This window comes from Vipera berus (genome assembly GCF_964194415.1).
Source record: "Vipera berus genome assembly, chromosome: 2".
Classification (NCBI taxonomy): Eukaryota; Metazoa; Chordata; class Lepidosauria; order Squamata; family Viperidae; genus Vipera; species Vipera berus.
In genome coordinates, this window is record NC_138203.1 from 152,197,736 (window position 1) to 152,216,784 (window position 19,049).

General features: G+C 42.3%; 1 protein-coding gene across 1 annotated transcript in view; it reads left to right on the forward strand.

Moving 5' to 3' along the window:
• The window catches only part of TIMELESS (timeless circadian regulator), a 63,755-nt gene that overhangs the window by 34,156 nt on the left and 10,550 nt on the right, over positions 1–19,049 (forward strand). Inside the window, exons 16-26 of the mRNA XM_081321425.1 lie at positions 1,478–1,575; positions 2,111–2,234; positions 3,006–3,207; positions 5,899–6,050; positions 7,082–7,167; positions 8,636–8,759; positions 11,125–11,210; positions 11,575–11,717; positions 15,662–15,905; positions 17,129–17,197; positions 18,035–18,153. Coding sequence (XP_081177551.1) covers positions 1,478–1,575; positions 2,111–2,234; positions 3,006–3,207; positions 5,899–6,050; positions 7,082–7,167; positions 8,636–8,759; positions 11,125–11,210; positions 11,575–11,717; positions 15,662–15,905; positions 17,129–17,197; positions 18,035–18,153 — 1,447 coding nt within the window. The remainder of the gene's footprint in view (positions 1–1,477; positions 1,576–2,110; positions 2,235–3,005; positions 3,208–5,898; positions 6,051–7,081; positions 7,168–8,635; positions 8,760–11,124; positions 11,211–11,574; positions 11,718–15,661; positions 15,906–17,128; positions 17,198–18,034; positions 18,154–19,049) is intronic.

A 19,049-nucleotide genomic window follows, 5' to 3' on the forward strand; every position in this document is an offset into this window, starting at 1 on the left:
GACTCTCAATGGTCTCAAACGAACCCTTCCAGCTTCATGATTCTTCAAAACATCATCCTCTAAGACTGTTTATTTATTTTTTCAAAAAATAATCCTGTTAACAGTCTTATTTAAGGAACAGGACTATTATAATAAGATGAAATCAAGAGAGCAACTGACTGCAGAGGGATTTAACTTTCAATGGTTTTTTTATATGCACAGTTAAAAGAAAGATATAAAGTAGACATTAGGACAATTGAGCAGCAGGAGACAGAATTTGACGCTGAATTATATACAAATGATGTATATATAATTGCTAAAACCTTTGTTGAAATTTGAAACAGAGGAGCCAGTTTGTTGTAGTAGTGAAAGCACCAGCCTAGAAACCAAGAGACTGTGAGTTTGTCCTGCCTTAGTTATGAAAGCCATCTGGATGACTGGGTCAGTTTCTCTCATCCCAGCTCCACTAACAGAGTTGTTATTGAGGGGAAAATAGGAGAATGATGGAGTATTAGTTATGTTCCCTGTCTTGAGGCATTTATAAAAATGAACAAGTTAAAGAGTGTATGTTAAAATGGGGAAAGAACTTTGGATATAACATATTGATGGAACAGTGGGGTAGCATGTGGTTGAAAGGAATAAAATTCACACTGTTATAATTTAAAAGGAGAAATTTTATAAATTGGTGTACCATTAATATGTGACTCCAGAAAAATTATCTAGAATGTATAAAGGCACTTCTATCCATGTTGGAAATGTGAACAACATAAAAGCTCATTTTATCATGCCTGGTGGATTTGCAAAAGCTAGAAAATTTTGGGTCCAAATGCATACAGGGACACAAAACATTTTAAAGACTAATATTCAACTGAAAGCAGAACTTTTCTTATTGAGATTAATGGACAGACAATTAGCAAAGAGCCATAGAATATTATTTTATATACGATCAGTTTTGTGAGACTACTTTATGTGCAAAAATGGAAAGACTGTGAAGTACCATAATGGAGGAATAGTTGGTGAAGATGACAGAACTTACAGAAGTGGCAACATCAACTTGTTTGCTTAAAGAAAGAACAACTACTAAATTTATCAGTGAGTGGAAAAACTTTATGGACTTTTTTGCTGAAAAAAAGAAAAATGAATTTATGATTTACAGATTTGATGATTTGAAAGGGTAGATTGTGGAAAGAAATAAAAATTAAGATACAGCTTCAGAAACAGGATAAAATATAAATGTACTGATAATTGTTATTAAGAAGATCAGAAGCCACTTCTTCATAACATATTGCATTTCTCAATAGTATCAATGTGAGATTTATAAATCACCCCCAAATCAGTTACATTTTCTGAACTTTTACAATAATAGTTGCTAAGTAGTAGATAGATATTTGTAGCTCTGTGTTTAACCTTGCTTGCAGTATCTGCAGTGCTTGATGTTGAGGAGAAATTTATCCCATCTCCTGCACTTAGCTAAGTTTCGTTTCTTCTGCTCCATAAGGGAGGTGTGGCCTGAAGGAGACGTGTTTGGATCATCCACCGTTGATCCAGTTGAAGAAATGGATCTGCTGAAGCAAATCTTCTTTGCCAACCTCCCTCGTGAGTATACTTCCTCATGAGTATGCCACTTCCCTCAGACTAAGACTTTCAAAGAGCCCTGGTGGTGCAGTGGTTAGAATGCAGTATTGCAGACTGACTGCCCGCTGCCAGCAGTTCCATCCTGACCGGCTCAAGGTTGACTCAGCCTTCTGTCTTTCCGAAGTTGGTAAAAGGAGGATCCAAATTGTTGGGGGCAATAGGCTGACCTCTATAAGCTGCTTAGAGAGGGCTGTAAAGCACTGCAAAGCGGTCTATAAGTCTCAAGTGTTATTGCTAGTGGTATTGCTAAGACTTTGTCTTACACTTGCTCTTCATGGATTCTTTCAACAGTTTAGGTTACTTTGGTCTTTTTCTGGCCGGACTGTTTTTTAAACAGCAACACAACACTACAGATCCCTGAGGTGGCATTTCTCATATTGCTATCACAACAATGGATCATGAGTGTATGCACAGACACCCATTTTCTCAGGCAAGATTTCTGTGTTTCTGAACTGGATTAATGACAGTTTCCTTTAAACCTCCTGCATGTATTCAGGGCAAGCAGCAACTGACCCAGATGAGCCTGAGGAGGTTGCTGAGGATGAGGAAGTTGCTGAGGAAGAGTTGGCATCTGTGCAGGTCTCTGAAAAAGAGTTCAGCTTCCTAGACTATGTGAAGCGGTAAGTTCTTTCTCCGTCTCTCCCTCTTTTCCAGTGCTTTTTTTGTAAAAGAAAAAGGTGCCGGAACTCACACATGTCATACAACCCACCTTGCCTACCCTACAAGGTTCTATCCAAAAAAGGTGCCGGAACTCCGTTCTGAGCGTTCTATGAGAAAAAAAGCCCTGCTCTTTTCTATGCAAGGAGTATTTCAGATGACAAAAATTGTCTGTGCATTCTTACCTTACCCATAGTACAGGCAGCCCTTGACAAACGACCGTAATGGAGTCTGCCCATTACAGTTGTATGTTGTGAGCTTTTTTGCGGCCGCCGTTAAGGGAGTGCCACTGTTGTAAAACGAACACTGCTCATTAAGCGAAGCAGGATTTCTCTGGGTGCGGTTTTTGCCAAAAACTGGAAGTACGTATCCCGTTTTGGCAAAACCATTGTAAAGCTTGGTCATGGGACCGTGGGACGGTGCAAATGAGCATACCTGCGGCCCTGTTGTTGAGCACTCAAAGTTCAGTCATGTGACCATGGAGGGAGCCCAATTGTTGGAACTTCAAAATCGGATCTTAAGGCCCCCTTTGCCTGGTCTGTCATAACTTTGAATGGCTGCTAAGCGACGTTAGTCGACAACTACTAGAAACGGTAATTGATGCATTTGAAACTACTGAAGAAGCTGAATGTTGTTATTCCCTTGATGTTCCGAATTCCAGCCTGTGTGCGCACAAATAATCTTCCCCTGCTGTTTCCCAGAACATGACTTCATGTCTGTATCCTGTGGTGCAGGTTTGCTAGTGCTAATGTAGTCAAGGCCTACGTCCTGCTGTTCAGAAATTACCAACAGAACACCCCCCACACTAATCACTGCGTGGTCAAGATGTTGCACCGCATTGCCTATGACCTCAAGATGGAGGCCTTACTCTTTCAGCTGTCGGTCTTCTGCCTTTTCAACCGTCTTCTCAGCGACCCTGCCGCTGGAGCTTATAAGGTGAGGTGGAACAGGATGTGGTTGGTTATGAGTTTGATTAGAGATTAGATTTGAATTGTAAGTTTTTGCAAACTGTTGTAAGTTGAGGACTACCTGTATCGCATGTGTTTTCTGTAGCAGCGCTTGCCCTCTTAAAAAACCCACAACCTCCAAGATCGGATTGGCCCCTGCTGGTCTTCCATAGAGCTGGTCTTTTTTGCCAATGATTCATAAAGCGCTGAAGACCTGGATATGTTCCAGTGCTTGGAGGGTTGGGAAGTTAAATGGCCCGTTGAGTAGTTTCTATTTTTCTGTTCTGTTGGATTCATGTTTAATGACATATTTGGGGTTTTTTCATTTTGCATATGTGTTTATTGTTTTAATGCATTGTTAGCTGCCCAGAGTCTCATTTACAAGATAAGCAGCCATATAAACCAATTAAATAAACACACACACACACACACACACAAAACAATTTCCATTGCTGAACAAGACAGTTGTTAAGTGAGTTTTGCCCCATTTTATGACCTTTCTTGCCACAGTTGTTAAGTGATGCTGTGGTTAATTTAGTAACGCAGATATAAATCTGGCTTCCCCATTGATTTTGCTTATCAGAGGGATGCAAAAGGTCAGACATGTCAAACACAAGGCCCGGGGGCCGGATCCGGCCTGCGAAGTGGTTTCATGCGGCCCGCGAAGCCATCCTGGAAACAGTGAGGGAACGGCCCCCACTGCCTTGGCCCTGGCCCAGAGACCCTCCTTCTGCCAGAGACCCTCAGATCTGTCCCACTCCTGCCCAGGCCCCCATAGGCACCCTTGATGCGAACGATGTAGAGCTGGCCATGCCCACCCAGTATGCCATACGCACTCTAGCCACGCCCACCCAGGCCACACCCACCCGGCCCCTTGAGGGCAACCGCAATGCTGATGCGGCCCTCAATGAAATTGAGTTTGACACCCCTGCAAAAGGTGATCACATGACCCTGGGATATGGCAATCATCGTAAATACATACCAGTTGCCAAGCGGTCTTAAGTCACTTTTTTCAGTGCCATTGCAACTTTGAACAATCACTAAATGAATAGTTCTAAGTCAAGGACTACCTGTAATATAAATTGCCTGGATCAAAGTGGGTGCTTTTTAAAAAAAAACTATAAAGATATTTCAAGACTTCAATTGCAGCTTAAAATATATGAATCATGCTATCATGGGCTTACTTGCAGCTCTGAAGCTGCAGGATACCATCTTTGATTTAAGAACAGCAGAACACAGAATCTTGCAGTCCTAATAAGCTTCTTCCAGTGGAGAAAGATAGGGTATATTGGGATTTCAGATTTCAGAATTCCTAACCATGCAGTTCTTTTTCAAAGCCTTATTTGAATATGGAAATCAGACCACAACACCTGTGGAAAAGATGTCTGCAAAGATAATTGACTTTTTAATCCAGAATCCTCACACACACACATAAATAAATGTATATTCCAAATTTCAAAAACCTTTTTCTGTATTCTTAATTTGGACATGCATCCTACTTTCTCCCATCTAGTACAATATCCCTCAGCAAAACTAAAAAATATACAGAATACAGGTCAGCAATCTGCTTCACTGGGAAGGCAAGGGAACATTTCGTTCATTCATTCATTCATTCACTCATTCACATTTCTGAACTGCCCACATCCTTTAGAAAAGAAGAATTTTCTTTAATGAAATGCTTCTAAACATTGACTGTAGAAATGTAGTTGTAAGGTAAAGGTAAAGGTTCCCCCGCACATGCGTGCTAGTCGTTTCCGACTCTAGGGGCCGGTGCTCATCTCCGTTTCAAAGCCAAAGAGCCAGCGCTTGTCCGAGGACGTCTCCGTGGTCATATGGCCGGCATGACTAGACGTCAAAGGCGCACGGAACGCTGTTACCTTCCCACCGGAGTGGTCCCTATTTTTCTACTTGCATTTTTACGTGCTTTCGAACTGCTAGGTTGGCAGAAGCTGGGACGAGTAACAGGCGCTCACTCTGTTACGCGGCACTCGGGATTCGACCCGCCAAACTGCCGACCTTCTGATCCACAAGCTCAGTGTCCTAACCCACTGAGTCACCGCGTCCCTAGAAATGTAGTTAGCCCTCCCTTATTAAGAATAATTGGGACTGGGGACTCTGTCGCTAAGCGACAGGATCATAAGGCACAATGTCATGTGATTCTCTGACTTTCTGTATGACACTTGCCATTGGTAGGTGAATCCCATGTGGTCACAACACCTTGTAATCATGTGAACAGCATTTACAACTCCATTAACTTTGCTTATCTGAAGCTGGTAGTGAAGATTGCCTATGGCAGGGGTGTCAAACTGCCGGCCTGCGGGCCAGAGCGTCATCCGGAAGCCATGCCCACCCCATTGCTGGCAATGGCAAAAACGTCCCGATATGTTGCATGATGTCACGTGACGTCGTGAGTTTGACATGTCTGGCCTATGGAAATCAGATGACCACAGGATGCTGTGATATTGTTAATTACGATCCAGTAGCCAAGCACATGAACCATGACCATGTAACTGGGGATACAGCAATGATTACAACTATGAGGTCTTATTGTAAGTCCCCGTTATTCAGCTTCACTGAAACTTTGTATAGTCACTGAAAGAGTAAACGTTAAGTGAGGACCATTTTTTATCTTGCGCTTTTGGACTTACAACAAACAAAACAAAATACCTGTAAATTTTAGGAGCTGGTGACCTTTGCCAAATACATTGTGGGCAAATTTTTCACATTGGCATCGACCAATAAAAAAGCCTACATGGAACTGTTATTCTGGAAAAGCACAGCTGTGGTTCGAGAAATGACCGAAGGCTACACGGTATTACAGGAAGATGGAAGGTGAGCTTTGGGATTTTGGTTAGCACCTAATTTCTAGGGGTGGAGGACATTTTGAGCACTGTTGCACTGGATGCTAGATTGCTACCCCCATAGTATTGTCTGTAGTTAAGAATTGAACAACAGAAGGAAGTACCTTCAGCCATTTAGACATTGTTCTCAAAATAGGGGAACCATGGTTTAAGAAAGTTGTGCATTTTAAAGGCCGGGGGTTGGGGGGGGGTGGCTAGCCAGAGTCCTATCAAAAGCTGCTTTTGTTTCAGCCATTGATTTGACCTAGAAAAATAGAAAGGAAAACCAGGAGTTGCTACCTCATATCCAGGATGCTAAAGTTGTGATGGGGAAAAAAGACAGCTTCTCTAATTTCTTTGATCAAACAGGCTTTCAGGATATAAGGACATGTGTGGATGTGCATGTGATAGGTTTATGGGTGCAAATCAGGGTGCTGGTTTTCACCTGTAAACCCTACCTGGCAGACGACATGTTAACTTTATATCAACATAGGTAAAGGTAAAGGTTCCCCCGCACATGCGTGCTAGTCGTTTCCGACTCTAGGGGCCGGTGCTCATCTCCGTTTCAAAGCCGAAGAGCCAGCGCTTGTCCGAGGACATCTCCGTGGTCATGTGGCTGGCATGACTAGACGCCAAAGGCGCACGGAACACTGTTACCTTCCCACTGTAGTGGTCCCTATTTTTCTACTTGCATTTTTACGTGCTTTCGAACTGCTAGGTTGGCAGAAGCTGGGACGAGTAATAGGCGCTCACTGTGTTACGCGGCACTCGGGATTCGACCCGCCAAACTGCCGACCTTCAGATTGACAAGCTCAGCGTCCTAACCCACTGAGCCACCGCGTCCCTCTATATCAACATATAGGAAGCCATATCAAACAATCACTAAGTTATTTTTGCTGGATGCCATCAGTTCTACATAAATCAGAAACCCAGTGAATGCTTTTTCTGTCTACAGAAATGTTCAAATTTTAGATAATATTTCATGGGGAAATTTTCTCACTAGGATATCCTTTTCCTTCGCAGTTCTAATGCGCGCAAGGCCTCCCACTGGACTGAAGAGGAGGAGGAAGAACTTCAGGAGCTCTACCACAAGTATAAAGAAATGGAAGGTGGGTACCTAGTTGCAGGGAAGAAAAGCCAGCTAATAAGCGTGCAAGATCAAAGCTCATTGAAGGGCCTTTCCATTCTGTGGCGGGTGAAAATGTAATTGAGCGCTTGGGGTGAGCTGAAACTTTTATAAGAAAAATTTGGGACCCCCATGAGGAAGACTCTTATTTGGTGGCCCACTGCAGAACAGTCTCCAGTGTATTCCTGACTCCTCTTTTTTTGGAGTCCTAGTTTTGAAATGAAAGAGAAGTTTCTGAGAGAAGAGATTTCCAAACTTTTTCAGAAGCAATCTCTGGGTTGATCTTCCAAGGTGCCGTTCTTCAGTTGATAGGTTCTCAAATTCCAACCTGCTCTAAAGCCGGGCACTACTGTTCTAAAGGTGCAGGTGAGTGCTGGTCCTGGGGGTTTAGATTCTCTGCTGGGTTTGTTTTTAATCTTGTAAGCCTCCCAGAGTCGCTTTATGAGATGGGAAGCTGTATAAATAATCTAAATTAATAAATGTTTTTCCATAGTTGAATAGAAGGCAGCATTAGCATGATGCTTTTATCTTGGCATGTCAGGCTGCATTGTCAGAGTATGGTCTGTTAATGCAACTTTAAACATGAAGGTATCATTCACATTTTGTTCTCCTAAAGAAAATAAGGGAAAGGAAGTGTGTGTATGTGTTCTCGTTCTCTCGTTCTCTCTCTCTCTCTCTCTCTCTCTCTCTCTCTCTCTCTCTCTCTCTCTCTCTCTCTCTCTCTCAGTTCTTAAGTGAGTTTTGCCCATTGTATGACCTTTTTGAGGGACGCGGTAGCTCAGTGGGTTAGGACACTGAGCTTGTCGATCTGAAGGTCAGCAGTTTGGCGGGTCGAATCCAGAGTGCCACGTAACAGAGTGAGTGCCTGTTACTCGTCCCAGCTTCTGCCAACCTAGCAGTTCGAAAGCACGTAAAAATGCAAGTAGAAAAATAGGGACCACTACGGTGGGAAGGTAACAGCGCTCTGTGCGCCTTTGGCGTCTAGTCATGCCGGCCACATAACCACAGAGACGTCCTCGGACAAGCGCTGGCTCTTCGGCTTTGGAACAGAGATGAGCACCGGCCCCTAGAGTCAGAAACGACTAGCACGCATGTGTGGGGGAACCTTTACCTTTACTTTTATGACCTTTTTGCCATTACTGTTAAGCGAATCAGTGCTGTTAAGTGAATCATGCTCATTTAAGCAAATCCAACTTCCCTCAGTGACTTTGCTTGTTGGAAGCCAGCTAGGAAGGTAACAAGTGGGGACCAGATAGACACACGCCAGTTGCCAAGTGCTCGAATTTTGATCATGTGACTGTGGGGATGCCGCAACAGTTGTAAGTGTGAAAAGTGGCCATAAGTCACTTTTTTCAGTGCCCAACCCAGGTCTTTTCCTTCTCTCCACCACCTCAGCCAAAGTCCAAGCACCAGGCCTTTTGTTCCTCTCAAGTCTTGTTTTTCAACCCCAGGTGAAGATGTGCTTGACAACATCCTGTCACATCTCAGCTCTCATCACCGGGGACGAAAGCAGGTGGCCAGGAAACTTGTGCGCTTGGGGTTGGTGAGCAGCATGCGAGACTTTCCTCAGGAGCGGTAGGTCACGTTAACACTTCTCATGATTTCAGGCTCTTCATAAACAGATTTTTAAAAAAAAAACAAACGATGATGGGCATGAATCAATTTGGATGCATATGGACGTGTTGTGACTCAGGTGGTCAAGGCAAGGCAAGCCTCTAGAAAATTGTTTATTTCTCTCAACAAATGATCCAGCAAACGGCCCTCCAACAACCGGTACGGCTCCACCTCCATGCTACCTCCAGGGCGGCCACCCTCCGTCCCCCAGACAACGGCCACTGTAGTACAAATAAGGTCTGCAGAGCAGGAGTGTGTGATCACAGGGCAAGGCCCAGGGTTCCAAGTCCAGACCACAAGGCGGAGTCCAGGTACAAGACAGTGCAGTGCTCAGGGCAAAGAAAAGGTCCAAGGCAAGAAGCAGTTCAAAGGGCACAGCAAAGCAAAGGCTAGAAGCAGTCCACAAAACAGGGGCAAGGTCCAAGGCAAAGGGCAAAGAGCAATCTTCCAAGCAAGGCAAGGCAAACGGCAACAGATGCTAGTCGAAGTCAGGGGAGTGTAAGCCAAAGCAAACAATTGTTCCTGGCAAAGATTAACTCCCCATGGCTTCTCCTTAAGTTAATCCCCTCCTGGTGTTCCTTGTGAGGAGGGGGGTGGGGCGGCCTCCTCCCGAGTAGCCTTGCAGCCCTTCTTTGGCCTTGCCTCTGCTCTGCTCTCCTTGCCTTTGGATCAAGCGGAGAGGAGGCAGTTGTTCCTTATCAGAGGAGACCAGCTGCCTATCAGCACCACCGCCTGTCAGCGGCTGATCCTCCCCCGCGTCTGTGAGGGCAGGCAGCTCTTCCCTCTGGTCGACCACCTCCTCGGTGCCTGAGGGGCCTGGGACAGCATTGTCCTCAGCCCCTGGCCTCTCCAAACATGGCGAGGGAGATGTGGGAAGTATATTTAAGAACAGTCCCGTGGAACTTTATTGATTTTGTTTCCATATTTCACTAACGCACTTAACACTGGAGCTGCAAGCTTAGCACATACTCCAAACAAAGTTTCATTCAGGGCTTAACTCCTGAGTACGTACATGGAATAGGGATAAGCATCCTGGCTTGCAAGTTATTCGAGTGCTTTAAAGACAATAAATTGATGTAATTTCCTGACATGCACTTAGGCCTGGTGTCCTGGGGACCGATGGAGCTCATTTCCTGGTTTTGCTGATGGGCTTTTATGACGCTTCAACTGCTGTGTGTTTTATTTCCTATTTTGTATTTGTATACATTTTTATTTATTTATTTTATCGTGAGCCCTCCAGAGTCATGTTCTTGAGATGGATGGCTCTAAAATGTATTTTACAAATAAAACAAGGATATATATATATGAAGATAGTTCTTGGTCAACGATGGTAATTAGGACCAGAATTTCCATTGTTAAGCAATGTGGTCATAAAGAGCGACACCGTGGGACTGCATCACTTGGTGATGGCAATCCCGGCACTCCCTCTTGCCATTGTTAAATGAGGATCATGGGTAGTTAAGTGAATCCCAAGTGACTCGCAGGCAGCTACAGTGCAGCCGGGTCAGGGGTGGCAGCTGCCAAGCAAGATAGCAGGCAAGTAACTTGGCAGAGCAACTTGCAACCTTTCCTGCCAGCTTCCGTATTGACTTTACTTGAGGGAAGCTGCCAGGGAACATCGCAAATGATGATCATGTGACTACAGGACACTGCAGCTATCGTAAGTGTGAGGCAGTAGCCAAACTCCCAGATTGTGATTATGTGACCGTGGGGATGCTAGGACAACTGGAACTTCAAGGACTGATCATAAGTACCATTTGTTCAGTGCCATTATTGCTTTGGAAATTAGTTAAATGAGAACTACCGTAATTTTGACCCACTTAGAACAGGGGTCCCCAACCCCCGGTCCGTGGACCAGTACTGAGCTGTGGCATGCCAGCAACCGGTCCGAACAAAGAAGCAAAGCCCCATCCACGGGATGCAGGCAGCACACAAAATCACACCCCTGTCCGCTCCGTGGAAAAACCTCTCTCTACGGAACCGGTCCCTGGTGCCCAAAAGATTGGGGACCTCTGACTTAGAAAACAAAACAGACCGTAATACCCCCCCCCATTTTGCCTCCTCCCTAGAAATCCTAGCCCCGTTCATTTGGCTGTTATTATCATTCTGTCCAGTGTGGCTTATGTTGCCCAACAAACTTAACACGGGCCCTTAGCAGCCAAAATATTGCCTTTCTCAATTAGAAGATTGCGTTCTAGAGACACCTTTGAAAAAAAAACAAGACTCTACACTTTGCCAGACAAATCCAACTCTTGGGCATTTTTTGTTGCAAAGGCAGGCTGTTTTAACCGGTACTGTAGTGACAAGCCCGGTTTATTTCTTTCAGCAGGAAAGGGGTTCGCATTGTGCTATGGACCGAGGATCAGGAGCTAGAGCTTCGCAGGCTCTTTGAGGAGTTCCGCGACTCCGATGGTGAGAGTGCCTGGCTGGCTGGCAGCAGTTTCATCTACAGCCAACACAGTAGAGCTCTTGTGTCTGGAGGAATGAGATAAGCCGGCTGGGGATGAAGGAGCTGGGACCAGAAACTTCTTTAAGGCTACCCACACACTTTTTTTTTTTGGTGGTGAATTCTCTACTGCGGAGGGATTATTTTCCAGTGAGCCTCCTAAAGCTAAGAGTTACTCATCTCTATTTGTCAGTCTCTGTCTCCCCATCACCAAGTTTTGAACTGGCTTCTCTGAAATAATTACAGGTAGTCTCTTGAAGGGGAACTGAATATGCTGCTATACTCCTTCTGTTTGCTCACACTGCCTTTGCCTCTTTTCTTCCTCTGTAGATATCCTATCCAATGTAATGAAGCACATCACAGCAAAACGATCCAAAGCCCGCATTACTGAGAAGATGCTTAGCATAGGGCTGGTGTCTGATCGCAAGGAACTTTACAAGAAGCGCAAGCGCAAATCTGGTTCCCTTAGAGCGGTATGCTATACACACACACACACACACACACACACACCACCCTTTTTTCTATCTTCACACCTCACTTTGACAATTTGAGCACGCCCACATATATCCATCTACAGCATGATAAATCCTGGGCTAGTTTGATTTATTTAATAGTAGGAGGGAAGGGATATATATATATATATATATATATATATATATATATATATATATATATATATATATATATATATATATATATATATATATATATATATATATAGAGCTTAAATGGACTCCAGAAGATGGTAGAGGACAGGAAGGCCTGGAGGAATGTTGTCCATAGGGTCGCGATGGGTCGGACACGACTTCGCAGCTAACAACAACAAAATATATATATATATATATATATATATATATATATATATATATATATATATATATATATATATGTGCAAATTATTCAAATTGCTAATAAAGAATTTGGGAGGCTAAGATGATCATTTCGAACTCATTTATGTTCTCATCAGTTAGTCATACCCTTTATCTGAGATTCGAACCCGGGCTGATTGTATATCAGGAAGTGTTTTAACCTCCTGAGCCACAGGTTCTGTCTCTCTTATATTAGCTGGAAGGCAAGGCAAATGTATGTTTAAGTATTTGTCAAGGCTTTTTGAATGGACCTTGCTAATTAACTCTTTCATTCCTGTTTTGGCCCGGCTCAGGGCTTATCCACAGGAACTAGTCAACTTATGACAGCTCATTATTTGTGCAAATTATTCAAATTGCTAATAAAGAATTTGGGAGGCTAAGATGATCATTTCGAACTCATTTATGTTCTCATCAGTTAGTCATACCCTTTATCTGAGATTCGAACCCGGGCTGATTGTATATCAGGAAGTGTTTTAACCTCCTGAGCCACAGGTTCTGTCTCTCTTATATTAGCTGGAAGGCAAGGCAAATGTATGTTTAAGTATTTGTCAAGGCTTTTTGAATGGACCTTGCTAATTAACTCTTTCATTCCTGTTTTGGCCCGGCTCAGGGCTTATCCACAGGAACTAGTCAACTTATGACAGCTCATTATTTGTGCAAATTATTCAAATTGCTAATAAAGAATTTGGGAGGCTAAGATGATCATTTCGAACTCATTTATGTTCTCATCAGTTAGTCATACCCTTTATCTGAGATTCGAACCCGGGCTGATTGTATATCAGGAAGTGTTTTAACCTCCTGAGCCACAGGTTCTGTCTCTCTTATATTAGCTGGAAGGCAAGGCAAATGTATGTTTAAGTATTTGTCAAGGCTTTTTGAATGGACCTTGCTAATTAACTCTTTCATTCCTGTTTTGGCCCGGCTCAGGGCTTATCCACAGGAACTAGTCAACTTATGACAGCTCATTATTTGTGCAAATTATTCAAATTGCTAATAAAGAATTTGGGAGGCTAAGATGATCATTTCGAACTCATTTATGTTCTCATCAGTTAGTCATACCCTTTATCTGAGATTCGAACCCGGGCTGATTGTATATCAGGAAGTGTTTTAACCTCCTGAGCCACAGGTTCTGTCTCTCTTATATTAGCTGGAAGGCAAGGCAAATGTATGTTTAAGTATTTGTCAAGGCTTTTTGAATGGACCTTGCTAATTAACTCTTTCATTCCTGTTTTGGCCCGGCTCAGGGCTTATCCACAGGAACTAGTCAACTTATGACAGCTCATTATTTGTGCAAATTATTCAAATTGCTAATAAAGAATTTGGGAGGCTAAGATGATCATTTCGAACTCATTTATGTTCTCATCAGTTAGTCATACCCTTTATCTGAGATTCGAACCCGGGCTGATTGTATATCAGGAAGTGTTTTAACCTCCTGAGCCACAGGTTCTGTCTCTCTTATATTAGCTGGAAGGCAAGGCAAATGTATGTTTAAGTATTTGTCAAGGCTTTTTGAATGGACCTTGCTAATTAACTCTTTCATTCCTGTTTTGGCCCGGCTCAGGGCTTATCCACAGGAACTAGTCAACTTATGACAGCTCATTATTTGTGCAAATTATTCAAATTGCTAATAAAGAATTTGGGAGGCTAAGATGATCATTTCGAACTCATTTATGTTCTCATCAGTTAGTCATACCCTTTATCTGAGATTCGAACCCGGGCTGATTGTATATCAGGAAGTGTTTTAACCTCCTGAGCCACAGGTTCTGTCTCTCTTATATTAGCTGGAAGGCAAGGCAAATGTATGTTTAAGTATTTGTCAAGGCTTTTTGAATGGCTTTTCGAATCTCAGATAAAGGGTATGACTAACTGATGAGAACATAAATGAGTTCGAAATGATCATCTTAGCCTCCCAAATTCTTTATTAGCAATTTGAATAATTTGCACAAATAATGAGCTGTCATAAGTTGACTAGTTCCTGTGGATAAGCCCTGAGCCGGGCCAAAACAGGAATGAAAGAGTTAATTAGCAAGGTCCATTCAAAAAGCCTTGACAAATACTTAAACATACATTTGCCTTGCCTTCCAGCTAATATAAGAGAGACAGAACCTGTGGCTCAGGAGGTTAAAACACTTCCTGATATACAATCAGCCCGGGTTCGAATCTCAGATAAAGGGTATGACTAACTGATGAGAACATAAATGAGTTCGAAATGATCATCTTAGCCTCCCAAATTCTTTATTAGCAATTTGAATAATTTGCACAAATAATGAGCTGTCATAAGTTGACTAGTTCCTGTGGATAAGCCCTGAGCCGGGCCAAAACAGGAATGAAAGAGTTAATTAGCAAGGTCCATTCAAAAAGCCTTGACAAATACTTAAACATACATTTGCCTTGCCTTCCAGCTAATATAAGAGAGACAGAACCTGTGGCTCAGGAGGTTAAAACACTTCCTGATATACAATCAGCCCGGGTTCGAATCTCAGATAAAGGGTATGACTAACTGATGAGAACATAAATGAGTTCGAAATGATCATCTTAGCCTCCCAAATTCTTTATTAGCAATTTGAATAATTTGCACAAATAATGAGCTGTCATAAGTTGACTAGTTCCTGTGGATAAGCCCTGAGCCGGGCCAAAACAGGAATGAAAGAGTTAATTAGCAAGGTCCATTCAAAAAGCCTTGACAAATACTTAAACATATATATATATATATATATATATATATATATATATATATATATATATATATATATATATATATATATATATATTGCTCTCACGGATGCAGATTCTCAGATATGATCTTCTTTGAGTTTGCTCTCACGGATGCAGATTCTCAGATATGATCTTCTTTGAGTTTTCTGCCAAAGGTCCTTTTTCAAGAGGCAACTGTCAAGAGCTGAAGAAGGTTCTTGGATGAGAAGCGAAATGTCTTCAAGGAAAAACAGAGAAAGTCCAGTTGCTCTCGAAAAAGCACCTTTGGGACAACTATGACCTGGATGACTAGGAATCTCCATAGTTGATCTTTGAGCTTTCTTCTTTCCTTCTGCTCTACTTCTTTGAACATCCATTCTTTCTCCCAATAGCAGAATTGTTGTTCTAGTCCAGGGGTCTTCAAACTTGGCCCTTCCTTTTATGATTTGTGGACTTCAACTCCCAGAATTCCTCAGCCAGTGTACCTGGTTGAGGAATTCTGGGAGTTGAAGTCCACAAGTCATAAAAGGAAGGGCCAAGTTTGAAGACCCCTGTTCTAGTCAAATTGACATTTCCTTCAATCTGTCAATCTTTTCTAACTGAGCCTTTCAAAATATCAGTTAAAACAAAGGTAGCACAAGGGATTTCCAAAATCTTTCTTTTTATGTTAAATGTCCTCTAAGAAACTAATTTGAGTCAGCCAAAAATACTGGGGTTGATAAGACTGCCATTATTACATCTGAAGTGATGGTTCTTTTTCTCTTTAGTGTGGATTATTGAAGGAGGAACACCCTAATTTAGCATCTCCTGCTGTTCTGTACTCTTAAGAGATGGACTTAGTTTCTTTCTTTCAGAATAAAGCCTCGTTCCCCAAAGATTCTGAGGTGCCTGACCTGGCTGAGAGAGATGGTGAAGAGGAAGAGGAAGAGGAAGAGGAAAAGGATGACTTGGATTATGAAGAAGAAGAAGAAGAAGAAGAAGAACTGGCCAAGGAGGATCCTGGAAATGACAAGGACCAAAAATCCTGGGATGGGCGGTCTAAGAAAATGTGGGGAGGCGCTTCAGATCGAAAACTTGTACAAAGCCTTAGACAAGAAGGTGAGGAATTGATCTCCCTGGCTGCAAAAGGAGGAACTACAGTGCTGTCTAGTGTCACAAAGTTATAGGGCTGGGACACAAATTACTCAGCTTTCTTAACTTGGGAGAATTTCTCCCCCTTCAAATGATCTCTTAAAAAATTATCCAGGTATCTCCTGCACAACCACCCAGAATGGTGTGGAGCATGGGATAACCAAATTCTCTAGCTTCCAAACTATATAACTCTGCATACTGTGGCTGTAGAAGGGTTTTACCAGGAGAAATAAGGAATCCGATACGGGGTGGGAGTTTTTGGAGATAACTAATTGACGTAGCGGGGACTTTTTTCCTATGCATTTCTCCCATAATCCCCATGTGTTATCCATATTTTGATAGGGGCCTAAGCCACATCTATTAGATGTATTTTATTTCTTGGACTCAAGTGGGATTATCGTTCCTTCTTGTAATTTCATAATTCGTAAAAAAAAAACCACACTGTACTTCTGTAAGGTTCTCCTGCTTGTGCAGGGGGTTGGACTAGAAGACCTCCGAGGTCCCTTCCAACTCTGTGATTCTGTAAGGGTCTCCTGCTCGAGCAGAGGACCGGACTAGAAGACCTCCGAGGTCCCTTCCAGCTCTATTCTGATTGAATTTGCTTTTCACTTTTTCCTTCCCCATTATCCTTGCAAATAAGAAGCCCAACTCCTAGGAGCAATTTTTCAAATTGAGCTTTTTTTTGTGATGGGCTTCAGGTCACGAAACTCTACAACAGTCTGTTTTCTAGTTTTGCTGGTATTCCTGTTTCTAAGAACTTTGATATGTTAAAGTGTGCTATTGTTTTCGGGTTCTTCCACAAGCTGTGTTCTGAAATGGGACTGCCTTGTTCCGTGACATTTTCCTTCTCTCGGTGTACAGCTGGCCTTCAGGAATACGATAATGTGAATCTTTGATATAGGAGGACTGCGGATGGATATCAGAAGGGGGAAGAGGGATTTTCAATTTGTGTGATTATATTTGTGCAAAGGGGTCTGATATCCTGAAGTCAGTATGTAATTGGGGCATCTTGTAAGATTAGATCATTGAGCCTGTATTATTGTTGTTGTTGTTGTTGTTGTTGTTATTATTATTATTATTATTATTATTATTTATTTATTTATTTATTTATTTATTTATTTATTTATTTATTTAGCTGTTTGCTTGCATCTCTGGGCTTGCTCATTTTCCCATGCAATTTCGCCCCACAGGTTTTGCTGGCCCCTTGCTCTGGGTTCAAAACTGCTTGAACAGAACAGCTGCTGCCCGAGGAGAGGATGGTAAATAGAAACAAACTGGGTTGTCATATTTATTTATTTGACAAATTTACATGGCTGCCCCTTTCACTCAAAAGTGACTCTGACCATAAAACCAGGAATTAAAACATTTTACAAACGCATTAAAGCAATAAGAGGAGATAAAATGAAATCACGAGAGGGAGGATTTTACATACAATGCCATCAGCATGCAGGCTTCCCTATTATCAAGAGATCCCCAGACTTGCTGAAAGAAGCACATTTTGAAGGCTTTCTGGAAGGCCATAAGGGCTGGGGATAGCCTCACTTCAGGAGCAAAGATATTCCAGAAGAGGCTCACCTCTTAGGTCCCTTCAGATGGAACTCTTTCACAGATCTAAGCACAGCATGCCTCTCCTGCCAGATCTCATGGGACAGGTCACTGTAATAGGGAGAAGGTGGTCCCTCAGATAATCTGGGCCCAGTGCCAAATAGCGTCAAAACCAGCACCTTGAATTGGACCTGGTAGCAAACTGGCAACCAATGCAGCTCACAGAGCAGAGGTATAACATGTGTCCATTTAGGGAAGCTCATAATTTCCTGAGCTGTCGCATTTTGCACCAGCTGAAGCTTTTGGATACTTTTCCATGGCAGGCCCATGTAGAGTATTCTACACTAGTCCATTTGGGAAGTGTCATTCCTACATCCAGCATGAAAAGTTTGCTATTTCATATTACTAATTAAGCCAATCTTCATAAAGTAATGCTCAGGTCTACGCACTAGTTTTCTTTGCAGGAAAGAACTGCTTATCCCAAGTTCAGCACAGAGAAGGGCAATCTTCACTTGTTCTAGTTATAGCTGGATAGATTTTTGTTTCCCCAGGATGTGCCCAGGCTGTTCCTTTGGTGCCTTTGACTGAAGAAAGTGAGGATGCCATGGAGCACAAAAATTTCCAGAAACTGTTGTGGAAGTTGGGGGTGCGATCCCCAGCCAATGAGCAGGTGAGGATTTTGATGTGAGGGACTACAGCTGACCTCTCTGTGCCTTCAGTGTAAATCTTAGATGCTTCCAAAAGTTGCACTATTTTTTTAAAAAAAAAATTATGCTGCTTTTAGTATTTTTATAATTAACTCATGGTGGCAAACATAACTCCATCTTCCTATTTTCCCCCCAACAACCATGTGAATGGGTTGGGCTGAGAGAGAATAGTATCTCTTCTGATATATAAGGAAAAATGAAACATAAAGGGAATAATCATGTGACACATAATTAATTAATTTAATTTAATTTAAATCAGACAATTATTTGTCTTGGCCCCTTTCATTTTTGGAATGAATCCCTCAGCCCAAGGAAGGTTGGGCATTCCCAATTTAAAGGGAGAGACTATAGGAAATGTCTATCATGGCATGAAACAGTTGTGTTATTTGTATTATTTTTTCTAAATGGGAAAACTCAGGGTTTTTTTTCCCACCTCTGTTTTTTTTGCCTAAATATTATGCCACAAGGAAAGCAACGACCTCTTCATTATGAGGGAAATTAAACTTTTGTATAAATGCTGTTATGCAGTATGTTTAAAGTGGATATTGTAATAGAACATAGTGCGTGTTGATTCAATCTCCATATCTGAATATATATACCAATATGATTTTCACATGGGAGGTTGAAATATCTTTCAGTTGTCACTGAAAGTAGTGTTATCAATTTGGGTCAGAAAAAAAAGGCTGCCTATATGGAGCATGCATGATCTTAAAAAAATAGGAAAGATGGGGTAATTTTTCTAAGATGGGAGACTTGACCCCTGCCTTATTAAGTATGTGTCCCAGGCCTTCCATTTAAGATCTGCTAAGATTTTATCAAGGCCTAAAATAAGTAGACCTGTTATTGACAAACTACAGTA